The sequence below is a fragment of the Miscanthus floridulus genome, unplaced genomic scaffold (genome assembly GCF_019320115.1).
Source record: "Miscanthus floridulus cultivar M001 unplaced genomic scaffold, ASM1932011v1 fs_737_5_6, whole genome shotgun sequence".
Classification (NCBI taxonomy): Eukaryota; Viridiplantae; Streptophyta; class Magnoliopsida; order Poales; family Poaceae; genus Miscanthus; species Miscanthus floridulus.
The window spans coordinates 6,702-25,810 of record NW_027097192.1 but is presented as its reverse complement, the minus strand read 5'-3'; the positions used below and the strand labels follow the sequence as shown (position 1 = coordinate 25,810).

The window sequence follows — 19,109 nt, the reverse complement described above, 5'->3', positions numbered from 1 at the left end:
TCACTGCCGAGGGCGAAATTGGACTGCGACTTGGTTGTGAAAGTTGCGAGTGTAGTAGTGTAGGCGCGCGGTGACCGCGCCCAGATGGCGCCAGCAGCAACACTCAAGGATCAGCGTGCAACATTCAAAGATCACCATGCAGGGAAGGCAAGGGGATTTATGGAGTTTATTTCCTTTTACTTAGCAGGCCAAGTGCCTATATAATCCATGTACCAGTCCTCATTTGGATGAAGCAAGCAATACTGCAATAACAACCAATTTCCTAATCTCCTTCCTCTCTCAATCTCACCTCCCTCACAATTGGGCCCTCAGGGGATAAACCTCACGCCATTACCGGTCCAGGCTACGAGCTTCGCTACCGGGTCCTGCTACCTTAGGCGCCAACGCCCTTGACAGATACCAAGATTGAAAATATATGCCCTCTTGCTAACATGTTATTGTGAGTTGTGACAGGCCCATTATGCATTTTATTTTCTGAGAGATCTCTAAAAGGTATGCCAATTATAACTAATAAAACTATTATTAGTCAGTTCCAAAGAAATTTTTGTAGATTAAAACACATCAGAAGGCCCAACATAGTGTGTCAAATTTTCTTATCAGTAAGTGTTCCAAAATCTGACCAGGATTCATGGGTCAGTTCAAGGGTCCAAGTTGATTAGATGTATTACGAAATGAATTAAAAGGACATATACTAATCGAAATGAAGACAAAGAACATGGTTTCAGAAAGTAAATATTAGCATGTAAAGGTTATGAACTAGTTCGCTGACTCAAGTATTGTTTAAATCAATCGTGAATCGCTTGTACGTCAAACTAGACCAAGGGTAGTATGACAAGTCATTGGTTTCGATAATGTTATTTACCATTGTTGAATGTAGACTAAGGACTGAGCATTCGCAACTTTGATCAAAATATGGTTTTGTTTCAGTTTCCTGTCACATACTCACATGTGTAAGCACAGTTCTAGTAAGTGCACCGAAGACCCGATTTGGTATACAACTCATTACAGGTTGTGGCTGAGGAGTTTGATCATAGGCCGTTCACAGATTTTAGTTACAGAAGGACACTGAGGATTCACAGAAGCACCCTTGATAGTTCGCACAAGGCACATAACAGTGGTCAGTATTTAGGTGAACCTTCCTGAATTAATTCTTAAGATGCACAGATACCTACTTGGTTGAGCGGGGTGCAATCCCCATATTTCAAAATTTTCTCACTGAGAAGTTTCCAACATACAGAATATTTGGCAAACTATTAACATGATATAAGTCCAAAATAGGATAAACCTCCAAACTAAGGCCCCGTTCGCTAGTCTGAATCTTAACTGAAACTGGCTGAAAAACACTGTTCTGGCTGAATTGTTGGGAGAGAAAAACACTGTTCCGGCTGAAAAAACAAGTCGAATATGAGGTAAGCCGAACGGGGCCTAAGATGTTCGTCTTGGAATTTGGCCATGTTCGTTTCGCTGAAAAGCTAAGCTGAAAAGAACTGTTCGCTGATTTGTTATGAGAGAAAAACACTGTATCATGGCTGATAAGCTTTAGAAGTTCCATGAAGGCACTGGTGCAGATCAGCGTACTTCTTGGATATAGGAATGAAACAGAAAGTGGGCGATATGAAGCCCTCTATCAATGTCTCCAATGGCCTTGTAATCCAACCCAGCAAGCATAGCTCCTACGATGATAAGGCAAACATGTTTATGTGACAATGTAGAAAGTTTATTTACTATTAGTGTATACAGTTGAAGGCCAAAAGATGAGTAGTTACCATGGTTTCGACAAGACCATTATGACACGATTCTGCTATACTTTTTAAGGGCTCAAACACTTTCATCCACTGCTCTTTAGGAGCTTTAAATATCAAACTAGCTCCAGACAAAACCCGAATGGTTCGCTCATAAATCAAATATATGAGAAACACTTAGCTCACCATTGCTTCCACATTAGAAACTCGTCGATCATTTTGCGATGCTCCGTGTTGTGCTAGCATTGAGTGAGTTCAGAATCATGGCTTACTTTGGAACTGCTGGGGCGCAAGGCCAACACATAGAAATGTGAATTTTGACAACAAAAAGCAATGTATCGAAGGTGAATGCTTACTTCGGATTGCTGGGGCGCATGGCTTATTAGTTATTACTACCATCATCTAAGCTGTTTCTTTCCACACTGTTCAAAAGTGTTTCCAGTCCTCTCTCAGCCAAACAAGCACACGACTATGAATCCAGCGTTTTCTGAAATTCTTTAACTATAATCCTTGAATGGCCCGTGGATTCTGCCCGTGGTTCACCAGAACTAGTGGGAAGTCCACCGTCACAAGCATTCATGGTCTGCGCAAAACATGACAGATTCATCAATTGACTCGGCATACTCATGGCATGCGTTGTGCGCACCACTAGCACAAATGCCATCAATATCCGTCTCAACAACCGCTTCAAGAAGAGCACCAAGGTTTTCCACGCTCATTGTTTTTGCTTTCAGGAAATGTCGCATAACCAACACCCTTGCCATGGAAAGCATTTCTGAACGTACAGCAGCAAGACCCTGCACATGTAACAGAACATCACTGCGTCAGTGCGTTTAAAACCCCCAGAATCAACACATAACACCATACAAGCTCTGGAGAAGCACCTTGGGGAACTCGGCACTTGAAGTGAGCTCAAGGAGTGCCGCATCGAGCTCTCTTGCAGAATCCTCGTACTGGCCCGAGTCATGCAGGTCAAAATCTGGACACAATGCAGGCACACAATCGAGCAGCTCAGGAGACAGGTCTCGGACGCACTAACCGGCATTGCTTACAAACTATTTGTCGCGAAAAAAAAAATCTGCAAATGTCTAGCATAAGAAATTGGCACAGAGAAGACATTATGGAGGCGAGAGGGGTCAGGGTCACCGCTAACCTCCTCGAAGAAGAGCGCCCACCGGAGGGCCTTCTTGACCTCGTCGGCGCTCCAAGTAGCAGCGGCGCCGGACGAGGTGCGGCCGCCGGCAAGGACAAGGACGTCCACGAAACCCCGCACCAGACCGAGCACCTCCTCCATGGCCACCGCCGGGTGCGCCCACCCCATTTTCCGAATGGATTTGGGATTTCAAAGCTACCGAGACTACGCACGGCGACGGCGGAGACGGAGCACGGTGTAAGCGCTAAGCGGGCCAAGTTGAAGTTGGGCTGAGAGGTAACAAGGGGTGGCTCCCATCATCAGAGTGGCCTCATCGGCCTGGTAGGCTGTTGCATGAGGAGTCCTCTCATTTTTCCCCCTTTTCCTCTCGCTCTTCCGTGGTGTAGTGGTGTCTCTCGTCCACACGTGGACAGAGTGATTCCCTTCTCTTCCTTCCGCAAGCAATTGGTCCTGCCCTCTTCCGCAACCTTTTTTTTTTTGAAACCTAGGTTTTCATAATAACTATAATATAAAACGTCGTTAATCGAGTATATGCTCGTCTCAAGAAAAAAGGACAAATATTATATATTATATAGTCCCTTGTTCCTAGTTTATAGTTTAATTTAATTTTATCCTAAGTCATTTTTTTTCTAATTTTAATATATTATCCCTTATTTTTTACCACTCCAAAAAGGAGTAACAATCACGTAGCGCTAATCTCAGTTTGTATGTGATAATAAAACAATCAGTTTTCATTTTCTTCTAAACTTGATGTCGTGAATGCTTGCATTTTCATGAAATAATCTCAGAATTTAAACGCTTTTAGCGATGCGCAACGTGCCCACAAGGTGTCTGTTTCATCGATCTCAAGAATTGTCAGCTCAACTTGCAGCAGCTCTTTCATCACCTCTAATAGAGCTACAGGGCACAGACGTGCACAACGGTTTTCGAGCTAAGATAATTGCATGAGCATCAAACAGGGGTACCAAATAAACCATATACTGACCAAAAAGGATACATCAAACCACCAGGGCGTCTGACTTTTAATTCAAAGCACTATAAACCAGTACTTCCATAGCATTAGGGCTAAATAGTTCAGAAGTACAATTCAATCAAAAAGTTCCAAGTTCTAGCTTTTCAGGTTCTTGATGGCAACATCCAGACTTAGTTGCTGGCGGCAGCACTCTTCTTTGGGGCAGCCTCGGTCCCTGGGTTGAGGTTAACAAAACCACTCAAATTAGGCCACTCGGGTTTGACAAAGAAATATGTTAATTCCCATGTCAAAATGCAGGGATCATCGACAACAATAGAAAGGTACCTTCTCTGAAGTTGCTCTTGAAACGCCGAGGCACGTGTCGCATGTACCTCATCCTTCCGGTACCAGTTGTCTTGCGCCTGATGGCCTTAATACTCCAGTTATCTGAAGTCATGGACGACTATGTTAATATTGAGTCCATTCAGGTTAGAGCAAGGCATACGAAGTTGATTCTAACACAGCTCATAATCCTAAAACTAGGTTTACAATTTACAGGATTTCTAATCAATACAGTTCAATTGTTTAGAAACCAAACTATCATTGAAACCTAAACCCATGAGACAAACAAATGAAACAGAAATATGTGAAGGCACCGAGAAGGCAAAGTCAAAAGACAAAGACAGAATGCAAAGAAAATCGAAAAAATGTGGCAGGGTCATCAGAGACTTCAAACGAGGGAATCACAGGAGAATAATCCCATCATATTGTTGCAGTTAAATACTCATCATCTGACCAGGGAAGCAGGCAAGAAAAACAGTGCTACGAGGCTCAATTACTAAACGCTTGAATTTTTCAAAGAGAACAGTGACAATCAATGTTTTGTTTAGTATAAAGCTGTTCAAAATATGGCGCAAAAGGATATAAAGACAGAATCATCAGACTTAAAACTTGGGAATCATTGGAGAATAACTCCAATCATAATAAAACATACCAAATCACACTGTTTGGCCATCTAGATATATGCCACGGAGCAACATATTACAGACAGGGCAAAACAGCACAGGGTAACACTAAAACTGGCTAGATCTAGCAGCGGGGCAAAAGGACGAAGAGAGAGGGAGAGAGGAAGCGAGGAGGCGGATCTTACACTTGCGGATGCGGGCGGCGGGGTAGCCGCAGGAGGAGCAGGTGCTCTTCTGGAGGTGGAAGCTACGGCGGCCGCAGCGGATGCAGAGCGTGTGCGTCTTGTTCCGGCGCTTGCCGAAGCTGCCCGTACCCTTCCCCTGCGAGCCACAACAACTGCACGTTAGCGGGCGGACGGAGGCGGAGGCGGCGGCGGCGGCGCGCACGTACCATTCCTTCCTAGCTCTGCTACGCTAGGGTTCGAGGCGGAGGCGCGGCGTGGTCGGGTTGGGAGGAGTGGCGGCGTGGGAACCCTAGCGCTTTATAGCGGACGACGCACGCGGCGCTGGTCACTGGGCTTTTGGTCCGTAAATGGGCCGACCGGGTGTCTTTGCCCTACCCTTCTTACATAGGCTTTTGACCACCCGGTGGATTGGGCCCCCAACAGTGACGGCTGTTGTTCACATTCTGAGACTGACGCGGTGTTAAATTTTGCATTTTTAGTTCTTTTTGAAAACTATTTTTATAAATAGATCCTTCAGAAAAAAAATTCAAAAATGGAGCTAAAGCCCAGCGTTAAATAATAAAAAGTTAAATAATAAACCGTCGAGGTCTTCACATTGGCATTATGTCAAAAAAAAAGTTGCGCTCAAGCCTGCCACATCAGCCCCAACGTGGCGTGACCTCGTCAAGCCTTGGAGTGAGGTCATTTAGCTTGCCACATCAGCCCCAATGGGACGTCTCTCGACGAGGCGCAGCCAAACTCCATGTTGATTAGGGAGGATATCAGGTCCCGCTCGAATTACTCATCGACCCCGATGAGGCGCACTGCTCCGACCGCGTGGTTACGGTGGACATGCCTCTCCCCGCATGGGGCAAAACCAAACTTGCCCGTAAAAAGGCATCACGACCCCTTGAGTCAAAAATGGCATCAGGGAAAAAGGAGGCGGACACCTATGATCTCGCAATTAGGTCATGGTCCAGCCTCGACCCACTCATCCCTAAGCCCTGGGTTCTCAATCCTCAACCGAATGGCAATGCATCCTACGAGGGTCATGGTTCTCTTTAAAATTCTCCCTCTTCTCCTTACTCAAACTCAGCCTCGCAAAAGGGCTAAAAGTAATACGTAGACATGGTTAGAGGTGGTTTAAACGGTAGGAAGATCCCTATTTATAAGATCAGGGGCGAACTAAGCAGCCTGAGACCCCCGCGCCGCATGGCGCACCACGGGAAGCCACATCCGATGGTAGATGCCCACATGAGGTCGAGAAAATCGAGGCCCTCCTAAAGGCAGGGCGTATAGCGTCGATGAGACCACTTGACCCCGCCTAGATCACGAACCCCAACACGCAGCACACTAACATGGCAGGGCTCAACAGTCACATACCACATCGTTAGGATGTCCTGATACAGCCAAATATAAGGCCACCTATCACATTGAACGCATTAGCCCACAAGGGGTTGAGCGACAAAGCTCGAACAAGCTACGAACTACAAACCCGCATTTGATATGCACGCATCTCAGCGCTTTTATGATCACTTCATGATCGCAAAAATGCTCAGGGGCTACTATCGGGGTCATAACCCTGGGGTGTCTCAAGGCACCAATTAGTTGGCGGACCACTGAAAGCATCTAGGCCCCTAGTTGGGTTTCAGTGATTAATGACAATACATGATTACTGTGACTAACGTGTGTTTTATAGAGGCAATTAAGTTAGGTCACGGTAATGGAGATCGATTGGGCAATCAAGGTGGTCATGCCCCTACGATGGAAATTATTTTGGTTTTCAAATAATGGACGACAAGGTTAAGGATGGACTAGTTCTAAGTATCGTTTGGAGTTGAAGAGACACTTAGAGTAGTTTAGGACTTTGTTTTTCCTTTGGCCATACTATTAAGGGGGGTATGGATGGGTAGCTTGACCTAGGTGAGTCTAGTGGGTCAGGTGTGGTGTACACTTGTTAAAACTAGCACTAGATAGCTCCAAAATAGCCCTTAGATCTAATGGAGCAAACTTCATTCACATATGATCGAGAGTTGGAAGTGAATGGAGGGTCAAATACTAACTGGACGCTGGCTCAGGATCCATCCAGTTCATTTAACCAAGGTGATTTCGTCTAGTGCGACCAGACACTGAGAGGTGAAGTGACCGGACGCTGAGAGCCAGCGTCCGGTCGACTCTAGTAAGGTTCCAGAGAGAGAAAATCACGATCGGATGCGTTTGGTCAGTGCTGACCGGACGTTGGCCAGCGTCCGGTCACACTTTGATCACTGGAGTTCGGGGTGAACTGACCGAAGCGTCCGGTCAACATGACCAGAGTGTCTGGTCACCCCGTAGAGGCACATAACGGTTCATTTTTTGGCCCATGTTATAAATACCACCTCCATTCGTGTGTGGGGGTACTTTTGCTCATTCCAACAGCTGAGAAACACCTTAGAGAGTGCCAAGAAGAGCAAGATCCTAGTGAGATGATTGAGATTTGAGAATCCTAAAGAGAGCCCTTATTAGTGAGATTAAGAGTAGCAAAGTGTGCATCCACCCTTCTCATTAGGCTTGTCATGATCAAGTGAGAGTCCGTGCTTGTTACTCTTAGTGATCGCCATCACCTAGATGGCTTGGTGGTGATTGGGAGCTTGGTGATCATCCAGAGAGCTTGTGGATGACCCAACTCAAGTTATGAGCGGTTGTGGGTAATTCACCGCGACGGAGTGTCAAAGAATCAACCCATAGAGAGCACTTGATCCTTGTGCAGATCAAGGGGGAGCTACACCCTTACACGGGTGCTCCAACGAGGACTAGTGGGGAGTGGCGACTCTCTAATACCTCAGCAAAACATCGCCACGTTCCTCCTTCTCTCCTTACTTTGAGCATTCACTTTGAGGAATTTAATTCTTGTCATTTACATTCCTAGAATTGTCATGCTAGAGTAGAATTAGAACTTAGGATGTTAAACTTTTGTGCGTTAGATCAATAGAAACACTTTCTAGGCACAAGGGGTTAATTGGGCTAACCGTAGAGTTTATTTGTTGCAAAGAAATTTAGAATTAGCCCAATTCACCCCCCTCTTGGGCATCTTGATCCTTTTAATTGGTATCAGAGCCTCATGCTCACATTTTTAGGCTTAACAGCCTAGAGAAAGATGTCTCACAGGGATGGATCTCCTCCTATCTTTGAGGGGGATGATTTTCCATATTGGAAAATTCGTATAGAGGCGTACCTAGAAGCTCTAGATGTTGGAATACTTAGAGCCGCCTCACAAGGCTTCCCAAAACCTCGGGATGCCGCGCACCCACAAGGCGATGAGTTGAATTATGAAAAATGGAATGTAAAGGCTAGAAACACCATATTTAGAGGCCTTTGTAAAGATATGTTCAATCGGGTGAGGAACCACAAAGACGCCCATGCACTATGGTCGGATGTTTGTGCGCTCCATGAGGGAACAAAGAGTGAGCATGAGGAATGCTATCATCTTGTCATGAAAATGCTCAACTCTTTTGAAATGCTTCCTAAAGAATGTGCTAATGAAATGTATTCTCATTTGAATGTTCTTGTAGAGGAAGTCAATGGGCTTGGACTCACTCAAATGCAACCATCCGATGTTGTAAGAAACATCTTGAGTGTCCTCCCCATTGACAAATATGGGCATATTGTGACCATGCTTCATCAAGGTGATCTTTCCACCGCTACACTGACATAAATCTTGGGGAAGATCAATGCTCATGAGATATACATGCACATCACACCTCAAGATGGCTCATCCTCTACTAAGAAGAAAGAAAAAGATTTAGCATTCAAAGCTAGTCAAGAGAAGGGCAAAGCAAGACTTGAGTATGAGAGCTCAAGTGATGATGAATTTGATGATGCAAGCCTTGCTCTCATGGTGAGAAAAAACCACCAAGATGCTAAAGAAGCTAAACAAGAGTGGCATCAAGTTTGATGGCAAGAAGAAGTTATTCACTAGCTCTAGAAGGAAGCCAATCTCCGAGATGGATTGCTACAATTATGGAGAACTTAGTCATCTAGCTCACCAATGCATAAAGCCCAAGAAAGACAAGTTCAAGAATAAGAACAAGGGTAAGAAAGATGACTCAAGTGATGAAGATGAGAAGAAGAAAGACAAGCCATACAAGAAGAGAGATGGCAAGAAGAAGAACTTCCACAAGAAGAAGAAGAGTGGAAAGACATACATCATTGGTGATTGGCTCACAAACATTGATTCATCTAGTGGCTTATCCGATGATGATAGTGACAACAAGAAAGTGGCCGCCATTGTTATTGACTCTTCATCATCTTCACTGTCACCATTGCCACCATCCTCTACACATCTATGCCTTATGGCCAAGGGTGAACGCAAGGTATCAAATGATGATGAGAGTAGTGGTGATGAACATGCTAGTAATGATAATAACAATAGTGATGATGATGAATATGAATCACCTTCTTATGATGATCTTGTTAAATTGCTAAATAAATACTCCAAGATCATTATAAAGACTAGAGCTAAGAATGACAAGCTAGAGGCTAAAAATGATTCTCTTTTAGCTAAATGTGATATAGCTGAAAATGCTAGTGTTGAGCTTAGAGAAGCAAATGAAGCTATGTCATCCAAACTCAAGGAGCTCAAATCTTCTAAGAAAGAGCTTAAAGATAAACATGATAAACTTGAGAGGATGCATAAAGAGCTCATCACTAGCCATAATATGCTAAAAGATGAATATACTACTCTTAAGATTAATCATGATAATCTTGTTATTGCTCAAGAATTCTTATCCAATGAGCCACATGATGCTACTAACGATGTTGTTAAGATTGATATAGCTACATCATGTGATGGTTTGATCATTGAGAGCATTGAGCAAAGTTCTAGTAGCAAGGGCAAGCAAGTGGTTGAGGCCGATAATTATGATGAGTTTGTCAAGCTCAAGAATGACAATGAAAAGCTCAAGAAAGATCTTGAAGAACTCAAAACCTCCAAGTCTATAGTGCTAGAAACTCTTGTTCATGATGATGGTTTGATCCTTGAGAATGAAAAGCTCAAAAAAGAGAACAAGAAGCTCAAGGAAGAGAAAAACTAATGATGCTCTCAAGGAAAGAAAACAAGAAGCTCAAGTTAGGAGAAAGAGCACCTCAAGGTTGGATTGAGCAAGTTTGCTAGAGACAAGCATATTCAAAGTGAGCTACTAATGAACACCGTCATGAAGATGGATAGAAGTGGCATTGGGTATATGGCAAACAAAGAGAAGAAGGCTCAAGCTTAACAACAATAAAAGCCAAAGCCAAAGAAGTGTTTTGAGTGTGGACAAGAAGGCCACTTTGCTCATGAGTGCCAAACTCCACCACAACCCTTGTCCAAGCATGCTAGACCTTTTGCCTTCAATGCTCACTATATGCTTAGAAAGGATTCTAGTGGAATGATGAAAGTCATGTTCTTAGGACCTCCCAATAAAAGTAGGCCTAAGAAAATTTGGGTTGCTAAGTCACTTGTTGAGAAGGTAAAGGGCCCTCAACAAGTTTGGGTTCCTAAAGCTTGATCTCTTGTGTGTAGGTGAACTACAAGATCGGTGGAAGTCATTGGGTCATTGATAGTGGTTGCACACAACATATGACCAGTGATCCTTTATATGTTCACCTCACTAGATGAAGAAGTGGATGGACAAGAAAGAATCATATTTGGAGATAACTCAAAGGGCAAGGTTAAAGGATTGGGTAAAGTGGCAATATCAAATGATCATTCAATCTCAAATGTGCTTTATGTTGCTTCTTTGAGCTTCAACTTGCTATCCATTGGACAATTATGTGATCTTGGCTTCCAATGCTTGTTTACCAAGAAGGAAGTTGTTGAATCCAAGAAGGATGATGATCAAGTGATATTTAAAGGATTTAGATACAACAACCTATATCTAGTGGATTTCACCTTTGAAGATGCAAATTTGAAGACTTACCTATTCACCAAAATAACACTTGGGTGGCTATGGCATAGAAGACTTTCTCATATTGGGATGAGCTCACTCAAGAAGCTAATGAAGGATGATTTGGTGAGAGGGTTGAAGGATATGAAGTTTGAGAAGGACAAGCTTTGTAGTGCATGTCAAGCTGGCAAGCAAGTTGCAAATACTCATCCAACCAAAGCTTTCATGTCAACCACAAGAGTGCTAGAACTCCTTCACATAGACTTATTTGGGCCAACAACATACAAGAGTTTAGGAGGAAATCTTTATTGTCTTATGATTGTTGATGACTATTCAAGGTATACATAGGTATTCTTCCTTATGACAAATCCAAAGTTGCATCATGCTTCAAGAAGTTTGCTAAGAGAGCATAAAATGAATTTGAAGTGAAGCTCAAGAAGATAAAAAGTGATAATGGGAAGGAATTTGACAACACAAACATTGAAGCCTATTGTGATGAAGTTGGAATCAATCATGAGGTCTCCGCAACATATACTCCTCAACAAAATGGTGTAGTTGAGAGAAAGAATCGGACATTGATCACTCTTGCAAGAACAATGCTTAATGAGTACAACACCCCCAAAGCTTTATAGGCAGAAGCTATCAACACCGCATGCTATGCATCCAACCGCCTATTCCTTCAAAAGTTCCTTAGCAAGACACCTTATGAGTTGCTCAATGGGAAGAAGCCGGACGACTCCTTCTTTAGGGTGTTTGGTTGCAAATGCTACATCTACAAGAAGCGGCAACACCTAGGGAAGTTTTAAAGATGTTGTGATATTGGTTTTCTTGTTGGTTACTCATCAAAGTCTAAAGCATATAGAGTACTTAATCATGCCACCGGCTTGGTTGAAGAAACATATGATGTGGGATTTGATGAATCTAACGGCTCCCAAGGAGCACATGAGAATCTTGATGATGTAGGTGATGAACCATTGAGGGAGGCTATGAAGAACATTCTGGTTGAAGACATCAAGCCTAAAGATGATGAAGATTATGTACAAGTGATTGATCCACCTTCTTCATCAAGTGTGCCACAAGATCGGTGATAAAGATGGGAGAGTAGAAAATGAAGACACTCATGTCTCCCATGATCAAATGGTGGTACAAGCACAAGATGTTGATGCTCCACAACCCCCTCCTCAAGTGGTCAATAGAAGAAATACACCTCTACTACAAGATCTCATCATAGGGAGTCCATCAAAGGGTGTAATGACTCGCTCACAAAAACTTGCTTCATTTATTGCTCATCACTCTTTTGTCTCTTGCTTTGAGCCTACTAAGGTAGAAGAAGCTCTTCAAGATCCGACATTAGGATAAATGCAATGCATGAAGAGTTGAACAACTTCACCCGCAATGAAGTTTAGGACTCTTGAAGAGCGACCAAAAGGTACAAGAGTCATTAGAACTAAAGTGGGTGTTCCGAAACTAAGCAAGATGATCAAGACATTGTTTTGAGGGAACAAGGCAAGACTAGTAGCAAAGGGGTTCTCTCAAGTTGAAGGTTTGGATTTTGGAGAGACCTTTTGCATCGGTTGCAAGATTAGAAGTCATCCAGTATCCTCCTTGCATATGCATCACATCATGAAATGAAATTTTATCAAATAGATGTGAAAAGTGCATTTTTAAATGGCTTTATTAATGAACTAGTCTATGTTGATCAACCTCCCAGGTTTGAAGACCCTAGATATCCTAATCATGTTTATAGGTTGTCCAAGGCATTATATGGGCTTAAGCAAGCCCCAAGAGCTTGGTATGAGCGCCTTCGGGACTTCCTTATTAAGAAGGACTTCACTATTGAGAAGGTCGACACCACACTATTCACCAAGAAACTTGATGGACATATCTTCATTTGTCAAGTGTATGTTGATGATATCATCTTTGGGTCATCAAATGAAGAATCTTGCAAAGAGTTTGGTGAATTAATGTTGAAGGAGTTCGAGATGTCAATGATTGGAGAGCTTACATTCTTTCTTGGTTTTCAAGTCAAGCAAATGAGAGTAGGGATTTTCATCTCTCAAGAGAAATATACTAATGATCTTCTTAAAAGATTCAAGATAGATGAATGTAAGCCAATCAAGACACCAATGCCAACTAATGAACATCTCAACCTAGATGAGAGAAGTAACACGGTTGATCAAACTCTCTACCACTCTATGATTGCTAGCTTGTTATATTTAACCGCATCTAGGCCCGACATTATGTTTAGTATGTGTATGTGTGCTAGATTTCAAGCTAATCCTAAGAAAACTCATTTGATTGCCGTTAAAAGAATCCTTAGGTATCTTAAGCACACACCAAGTATTGGCCTTTGGTATCCCAAAGGAGCTAGATTTGAATTAATTGACTATTCTAATTTGGATTATGCTGGGTGCAAAGTTGATAGAAAAAGCACATCCGGATGGTGCCATTTGCTTGGTAGATCACTTGTATCTTGGTTCTTCAAAAAACAAAATAGTGTGGCTTTGTCCACCGCCGAAGTGGAATACATTACCGCGGGTGCTTGTTGTGTACAAATACTTTATATGAAACAAACTTTTCTAGACTATAGTGTAGTTCTAGAAAAAAGTACCTCTTTTGTGCGACAATGAAAGTGCCATAAAACTTGCAAATAATCCAGTTCAACACTCTCGCACCAAGCACATAGATATCCCACTTTCTTAGAGATCATGTTGCAAAGAATGATATATCATTAGAAGGTGTAAGGACCGAGAATCAATTGGCGGATATCTTCACTAAACCTCTAGATAAGGCAACATTTTGTAGATTATGGAATGAGCTCAATGTTCTTGATTTTAGTAACTTTGCTAAAAGATGAGCTTATGTTGTCCCTTACATTGCATTGTAATATACGACATGTTTAATTTATGGTAATACATATAGGGCTTGTCTAACATGGTTAAGATAACCGTCGAAAAGCGTGTGAAGAAGCTTAACCTTGGATCAAACTTGACAATCAAGTAGATTTACTTTCAAGTATTGCATTGCATATGCATGAATGTTGTTTTGTCATTTATCTTAAATTACCCTCTTATTGCCTATTTTCTTAAAAAGAATTATAGTCTAAGGCAAAATATTTTTGAAAAACATGAGGGTTTGAGAGAGGTCACTCACATCAGTCCCAATTGGTGTTTATTTGGATCTTATTGAAGTTGGGACTTGATTGGGAATAGGTAGCACGAAGGACTTTGAAGATTCGCTGGAAAAGGAGTGACCGAACGCTGCATCAGACTCTGATGTCCAGCGTCTAGTTAGTTCACAGGAGGTGAACTTGCTATGAAGGAGTGGCTGGACGCTGAAACAGTGTTCTCCCAGTGTTCGGTCAGATGGTGGTCCAGTGTCTGATCGATCAAAGACGAAGGAGACTGCTTGCACTGGACTCTGGCTGCGTCCAGTTGGTGTCCACCGGACACGTTCGGTCATGATTCTAGGGGTTTTGGACCTTACTAGAATCGACCGGACGCTGGGTGGCAGTGTCTGGTCGCTGCCAACGGAGCGCCCGGTCAGTAGAAAACGTGCGGGACCTGGATTCTTTCTTCTTTCCTAATCCAATCCATCGGGGGACCCATATAACTGTATGCCACGCGTTAACCTAACGCATCCACCACGCACCTGTCGTTCCTGAGCCACCGACATCATCGCATCTGCTCCCGTATGCCACTGCTCACCGTCGCCTTCCGCGCTAGTGCCGCCTACGTACCACCACTCCGTGCGCCCCTACACCTCAGCGTGCCACCGTCCGCATCACTCGTGCCTCCCGTGCTCGTCCTATGTGTGCCACTGCACCGCTGCTCCTAAGCTCCACCGTGCCTCTCCACATCAGCGTCACCGCCGTGCCCTAGTTCCTGCGCCACCGCACTGATCTCTCCTGTGCCGCCGTGACCACTAGCGTCGTGCCAGCCCATGCCCTCTACTCCACCATCACCACAGGCAAGCTCCAGTGCTCCAGCATCGCCGTGATCAAGCCCTAACCCTAGGATTCCAAGCTACATTGCTTCACCGCAACCCTAACCTTAGGATTCCCGGTGGTTTCCCTCGCGTATCATTCCTCTACTTCTTGGGTCATCGGTTCATCAGGTAGCAAGCCTCCATTTCAATTTTATACCTAATTGCTTGCTTTCTTAGGGTTTCACATCTCTAGATTTAGTGTTATTATTTATAAACCTGATCTATTCTATCGTGCAGCGAGTCGGTGCCATTGAGGATCATATTTGCAGTTGTCAGTCAACTCGGGGCCAAGCTTGCGAGTATGGATCGAGGCCAAGCCTCGAAAGTGACAGTTGGTAGTTGTTTCTTGTCAGTGGTAGTTGGTCTTTTTAGATCCTTCAAATGGCTTCGTGTCAAGAACGCCGGAGGTGGTCCAGGTGATGAGGATCCGAGGCATCCTGCCTCGCTTGACTACAGATCCTAAAAGGCAAGGCTGACGAAAAAGACTGCAACAAAGAAGCAGCAAGTACCTAGATGCAGAAATAGCTAGAGCAGCCACAGTTGCAGAGGCTGCAGAGCATGATGAGAGAGGAGGTGCTCACAGTGGAGTCCGGATCAGCAAATCAGCTTTCACCAGAAGCGAGGGCTACACTTGAGCAGGTTGAGCGCCTTCATGGTGGTCCAGCTGAGACTCTCATGATTAGAGGATGGCATATTGCCATTGATGAGGGTTAGCCTCAGGGGGAGTCATAGCAGCAGGCACCATCAGTAGAGCAGACTCAGGAGGGACAATAGGCCAAGGAGACAGAGCAGGCACCTCAGCCACAGCTTCGCTGCTCTGGTCGTACCTATGCTCCAGTTACACCGAGGGTAGATACACAGCGGAGGGGTTCTCGTCCACCGCCTAGACCACAGGGTCCGCCTCCTGTAACACATCTAGATCTGAGGGCCACCACGGCCAAGCAGGTACAACAGCTCAGGTTTGTGGAGTTTGAGCAATGGTTCCCGCCGAGGAGGGATGATAGAGCTTTAGAGGACTTCTACACACCATTGCAGGAGGATTTCTACAATGCATATCTTAACAGTAAAGTTGTATTCAGACCTCAGAGGGTATGCAACATTGAGTCTATAGTTGCAGTAGCTAGAGAGCACATCCGTCCCTACCTTGCATATCTACCAGGGCTAATAGATTTGATTGGATGGATAGGATTATATGTTCCATCTTAGGTCCATCAGTTCTATGCTACACTATGGATTGACCCGCAACACAGATACATTCATTTTGCATTCAGAGGCAGAGATTACAGGCTGATGAGCACTAGGGTCAAGGAGATACTCAGGCTTCAGGAGCAGCCCATTAGGTTACATGAGGTTTGCTATGGACAGACAGCGCCTCCTAGACGCCCTCATGGTGGTATGGTGCCTCCTACAGATTTGGTTCGCCACTGCTTCAAGGAGCCTTTTGGCGAGGGGTCGAGCAGGACTCCTAGTGATCTCACTCCTACAGCTAGAGTGCTAGATGTCATTATGAGGAGGACCTTGATTCTAAGGATGGGGTATCACGAGGGCTTGACTCGCTTATAGCTATGGCTTCTCAACTCTCTGATGCAGCAGACATTATTTAACATTTGAGATCTCCTTCTATCAGAGATGGAGGATACTATTGCTGAGGGGTTCAGAGGTCATTGATAGTTGCCCTATGCCCATTGGATCATATTTCTTATTCATAGGGCAGTTATAGTGAGGCCGCCTAAGATGCTAGCTAAGTATAGTGGTGCTACTATAGAGTTTCCCTACATACAACCTGACTCAGATGATCCACCATAGTACACCACAGGCACCTAGCCAGCCACGCCATCGTCCAGAGGTACCAGATCTGCATCTCGATGCTTAGGGGTAGCAAGGTTATGGAATCTAAAGCACCCAATCTTGAAGGCCTTCTCCAAACATCTTTGTGAGGTGCTTTATCTCCATCTTGCGCCTCTCACGGCCAGGAGGAGGCCGTGAGAGGTGCAAGGATGAAGACAAAGCACTTCTTGGCGATGAGGAACCTGGCTGTGAGAGGTGCAAGGATGAAGACAAAGCACTTCTTGGCGATAAGGAAAGATACAGTAGCTTATGAGTGTGTGGATTGAGCCCAAGAGGTGCATCCCAACCCTGGTTAAATAGACCAACCTTGAAGATGGAGAAGTGCAAGTAATGGTGATGCAACTGTGTTATGGGAACTCACACTGACTTTACCACCGATAGACCAAATAGTCATGGAGGGCCGGCGGCCATAACATGTATCCTTGTCGGAACGGCTTTTCATACGACTGAGAAAATACCACTGTCGCATCTATTATTAACCCGTCAGTGGTAGAAGTTTCAACTATCGGTTTTCTTCCTCTGAAGGCCTCGCTATAGGTCCAGCCGATGGTGGAAGTATAACACCGTCGCTTCTATCGCTATGGCAGTGAAAGTGGCGATAGTGAAATATCAATCTATAGTAGTGAAATGTGAAGGGCAAGAGACGGCTTGGTGGCTAAAGAACCTAGCTATGGTGAAGAAGAAAGTATTTGCATTTAGTTGAGGTACTAATTAAGCTATGAGGGTCATGTTGATGTGGAGGATCAAATCATTGAAAAGTGACTTTGGTTGATAAGAGGAGTCTTGATCATATGGTTTGACAAACTCAAAGTCACAACTCAAGGAAACTCAACTCAAGACATTTATATTGTTGAAGCCCTCAGTTTGATCAAAATTGAGAATGTGCGCGACATTATTAAAAAATGATAGGCTCAAGTGGTATTAATTGTGAATTTCTATTTCTTGAGTATAGGCATGCCATACTATCAAGAGGGATGTAACACTATGTACTAGATGTGACCTAGAAGTGTTCAAAACAATCCCAAGTGAAAAACTAGAGCGAAAGCACTTGAGAGTGTTTTGGAGCTGTCCTGGCTAGAAGAACAGGCTAGGCCAGGTTTTCCTACACCTGTAATAGTGCTCCAATGACACGTGTTAGAAAAACCGGTCAGGCCGGTTTTGGCTGACCAGGCAAGCCACTAGCTAGATTTTGAGTGTTACCTATTTATACCCCCTCCTGCTGCCTTGGCTTGGTTGCTGAAGCTTTCCCATGCCCATACAAACCAGCAAAGCCTAGAGAGAGAGAGAGAGAGAGCTCCCAATTCACCCTTTGTGGGATTTAAGTGCATTTAGCCACATCCATTAAATTGGAGAGCAACTTTTAAGCCTTGTGAGATTGTGAGTGAGCAAAATAGAGTTGAGCAACCCTTGAGCACTTTGTGGTGACATCAAATTCATGTAAAGCATTATTACTCTTGGAGCCTTGCTCCTAGACTGCTTAGTGGTTGCCAGCGAGTCACCAAGGTGTGGCGCACGGCCAGAAGTTTGTGAAGGCTTGATCTTGCCTCAGAAAAAGGAAAAGAGATAATCTTAGTGGAGAGACGAAAGAGGTCAATTTGGACCTAGCTAGAGTAGACCTTTGTTCTATCACTCACGGCTTCCACAACAGAGACATATGGCTCACTTGGTGAGGCCCGAACTTCGGTCGTTGCGTCTTCTTTGTTGGTTTGGTTTACTTTACCTTTACATTGCAAATATTTCATATTTTGTCGGCCACCATTTCTATCTACTTGGTTGTGTATGTTTGTGGATGTAGGGACATATTGAGCAAGTTACATTTCCTCAAATACATCCCACAACAATTTGGATTGAAGAGGGGAAGAAAGAAGAGCAAAAAAAACATCACTTGAAAATTTTGCAGTAGCACAACCTGTGAAAACTGGCCAGACTGGTTCATCCACTATTCAGCAGAGAAACCAACCAGACCAGTTTGGGAACTGTCCAGTATCTTTATCCAACACCACACAAGAGATATGTATTTTTAAGGCAATAAGCCCGGGTACGTGATTAATATATTTTTGAAACTTTATATTATTCATTTACACATCTTAACGACCTGGAATGATAAAACTCAAAACCATAAAGTTATCTCATTGAAAGCTACAATTTTCACATACAAGGTATCTTTATCTGACACCATCCAAAAATATATGTTTTTTCCTAAGCTTACAAGCCCTAGTACACAGTTAGTATGCTGCTGAAATTTTATAGTTTTTAGCATCTTAACGGTCTTAAATAAAAAATTCAAAATTAGAAAGTTATACATCTCGTTGAGAGCTGCAATTTTCATATGAAAATCATCTTCATATGAAGTCGAATGAAAAAAAAATACATTTTTTAAGGTGAATCCTCG

At 43.7% G+C, this 19,109-nt stretch overlaps 2 protein-coding genes and 1 non-coding gene across 3 annotated transcripts; all 3 read right to left on the bottom strand.

The window, feature by feature from the left end:
- Nucleotides 1-1,535: 1,535 nt before the first annotated feature.
- Nucleotides 1,536-3,163, bottom strand: LOC136532898 (uncharacterized). The gene is made up of 5 exons (XM_066525479.1): nucleotides 2,896-3,163; nucleotides 2,627-2,721; nucleotides 1,929-2,539; nucleotides 1,767-1,835; nucleotides 1,536-1,673 (listed from the first exon to the last, which is right to left on the bottom strand). Exons 1-3 carry the CDS (start codon nucleotides 3,061-3,063, stop codon nucleotides 2,473-2,475), a joined length of 330 nt encoding a protein of 109 aa, XP_066381576.1. The 5' UTR covers nucleotides 3,064-3,163; the 3' UTR covers nucleotides 1,536-1,673; nucleotides 1,767-1,835; nucleotides 1,929-2,472.
- Nucleotides 3,164-3,857: 694 nt separating this feature from the next.
- LOC136532900 (large ribosomal subunit protein eL37x-like) lies at nucleotides 3,858-5,336 on the bottom strand. The gene is made up of 4 exons (XM_066525480.1): nucleotides 5,204-5,336; nucleotides 4,998-5,133; nucleotides 4,193-4,294; nucleotides 3,858-4,082 (listed from the first exon to the last, which is right to left on the bottom strand). The coding sequence occupies exons 1-4, from the start codon at nucleotides 5,204-5,206 to the stop codon at nucleotides 4,039-4,041; spliced, it is 285 nt and encodes a 94-aa protein (XP_066381577.1). The 5' UTR covers nucleotides 5,207-5,336; the 3' UTR covers nucleotides 3,858-4,038.
- LOC136532901 (small nucleolar RNA Z199) lies at nucleotides 4,564-4,644 on the bottom strand. The gene has a single exon (XR_010778350.1). It is a non-coding gene; the product is annotated as a small nucleolar RNA Z199 (small nucleolar RNA).
- Nucleotides 5,337-19,109: the final 13,773 nt, after the last annotated feature.

Coding starts and splice junctions, on each gene's coding strand:
- LOC136532900 (XM_066525480.1), bottom strand. Junction 4,295..4,997: donor CGCCGCCCGCATCCGCAAGT/GTAAGATCCGCC, acceptor CCATGACTTCAG/ATAACTGGAGTATTAAGGCC. Junction 4,083..4,192: donor CAAGAGCAACTTCAGAGAAG/GTACCTTTCTAT, acceptor ACCTCAACCCAG/GGACCGAGGCTGCCCCAAAG.
- LOC136532898 (XM_066525479.1), bottom strand. CDS start 3,063: ATGGGGTGGGCGCACCCGGCGGTGGCCATGGAGGAGGTGCTCGGTCTG. Junction 2,722..2,895: donor GGGCGCTCTTCTTCGAGGAG/GTTAGCGGTGAC, acceptor CATTGTGTCCAG/ATTTTGACCTGCATGACTCG. Junction 2,540..2,626: donor CAAGTGCCGAGTTCCCCAAG/GTGCTTCTCCAG, acceptor TTACATGTGCAG/GGTCTTGCTGCTGTACGTTC.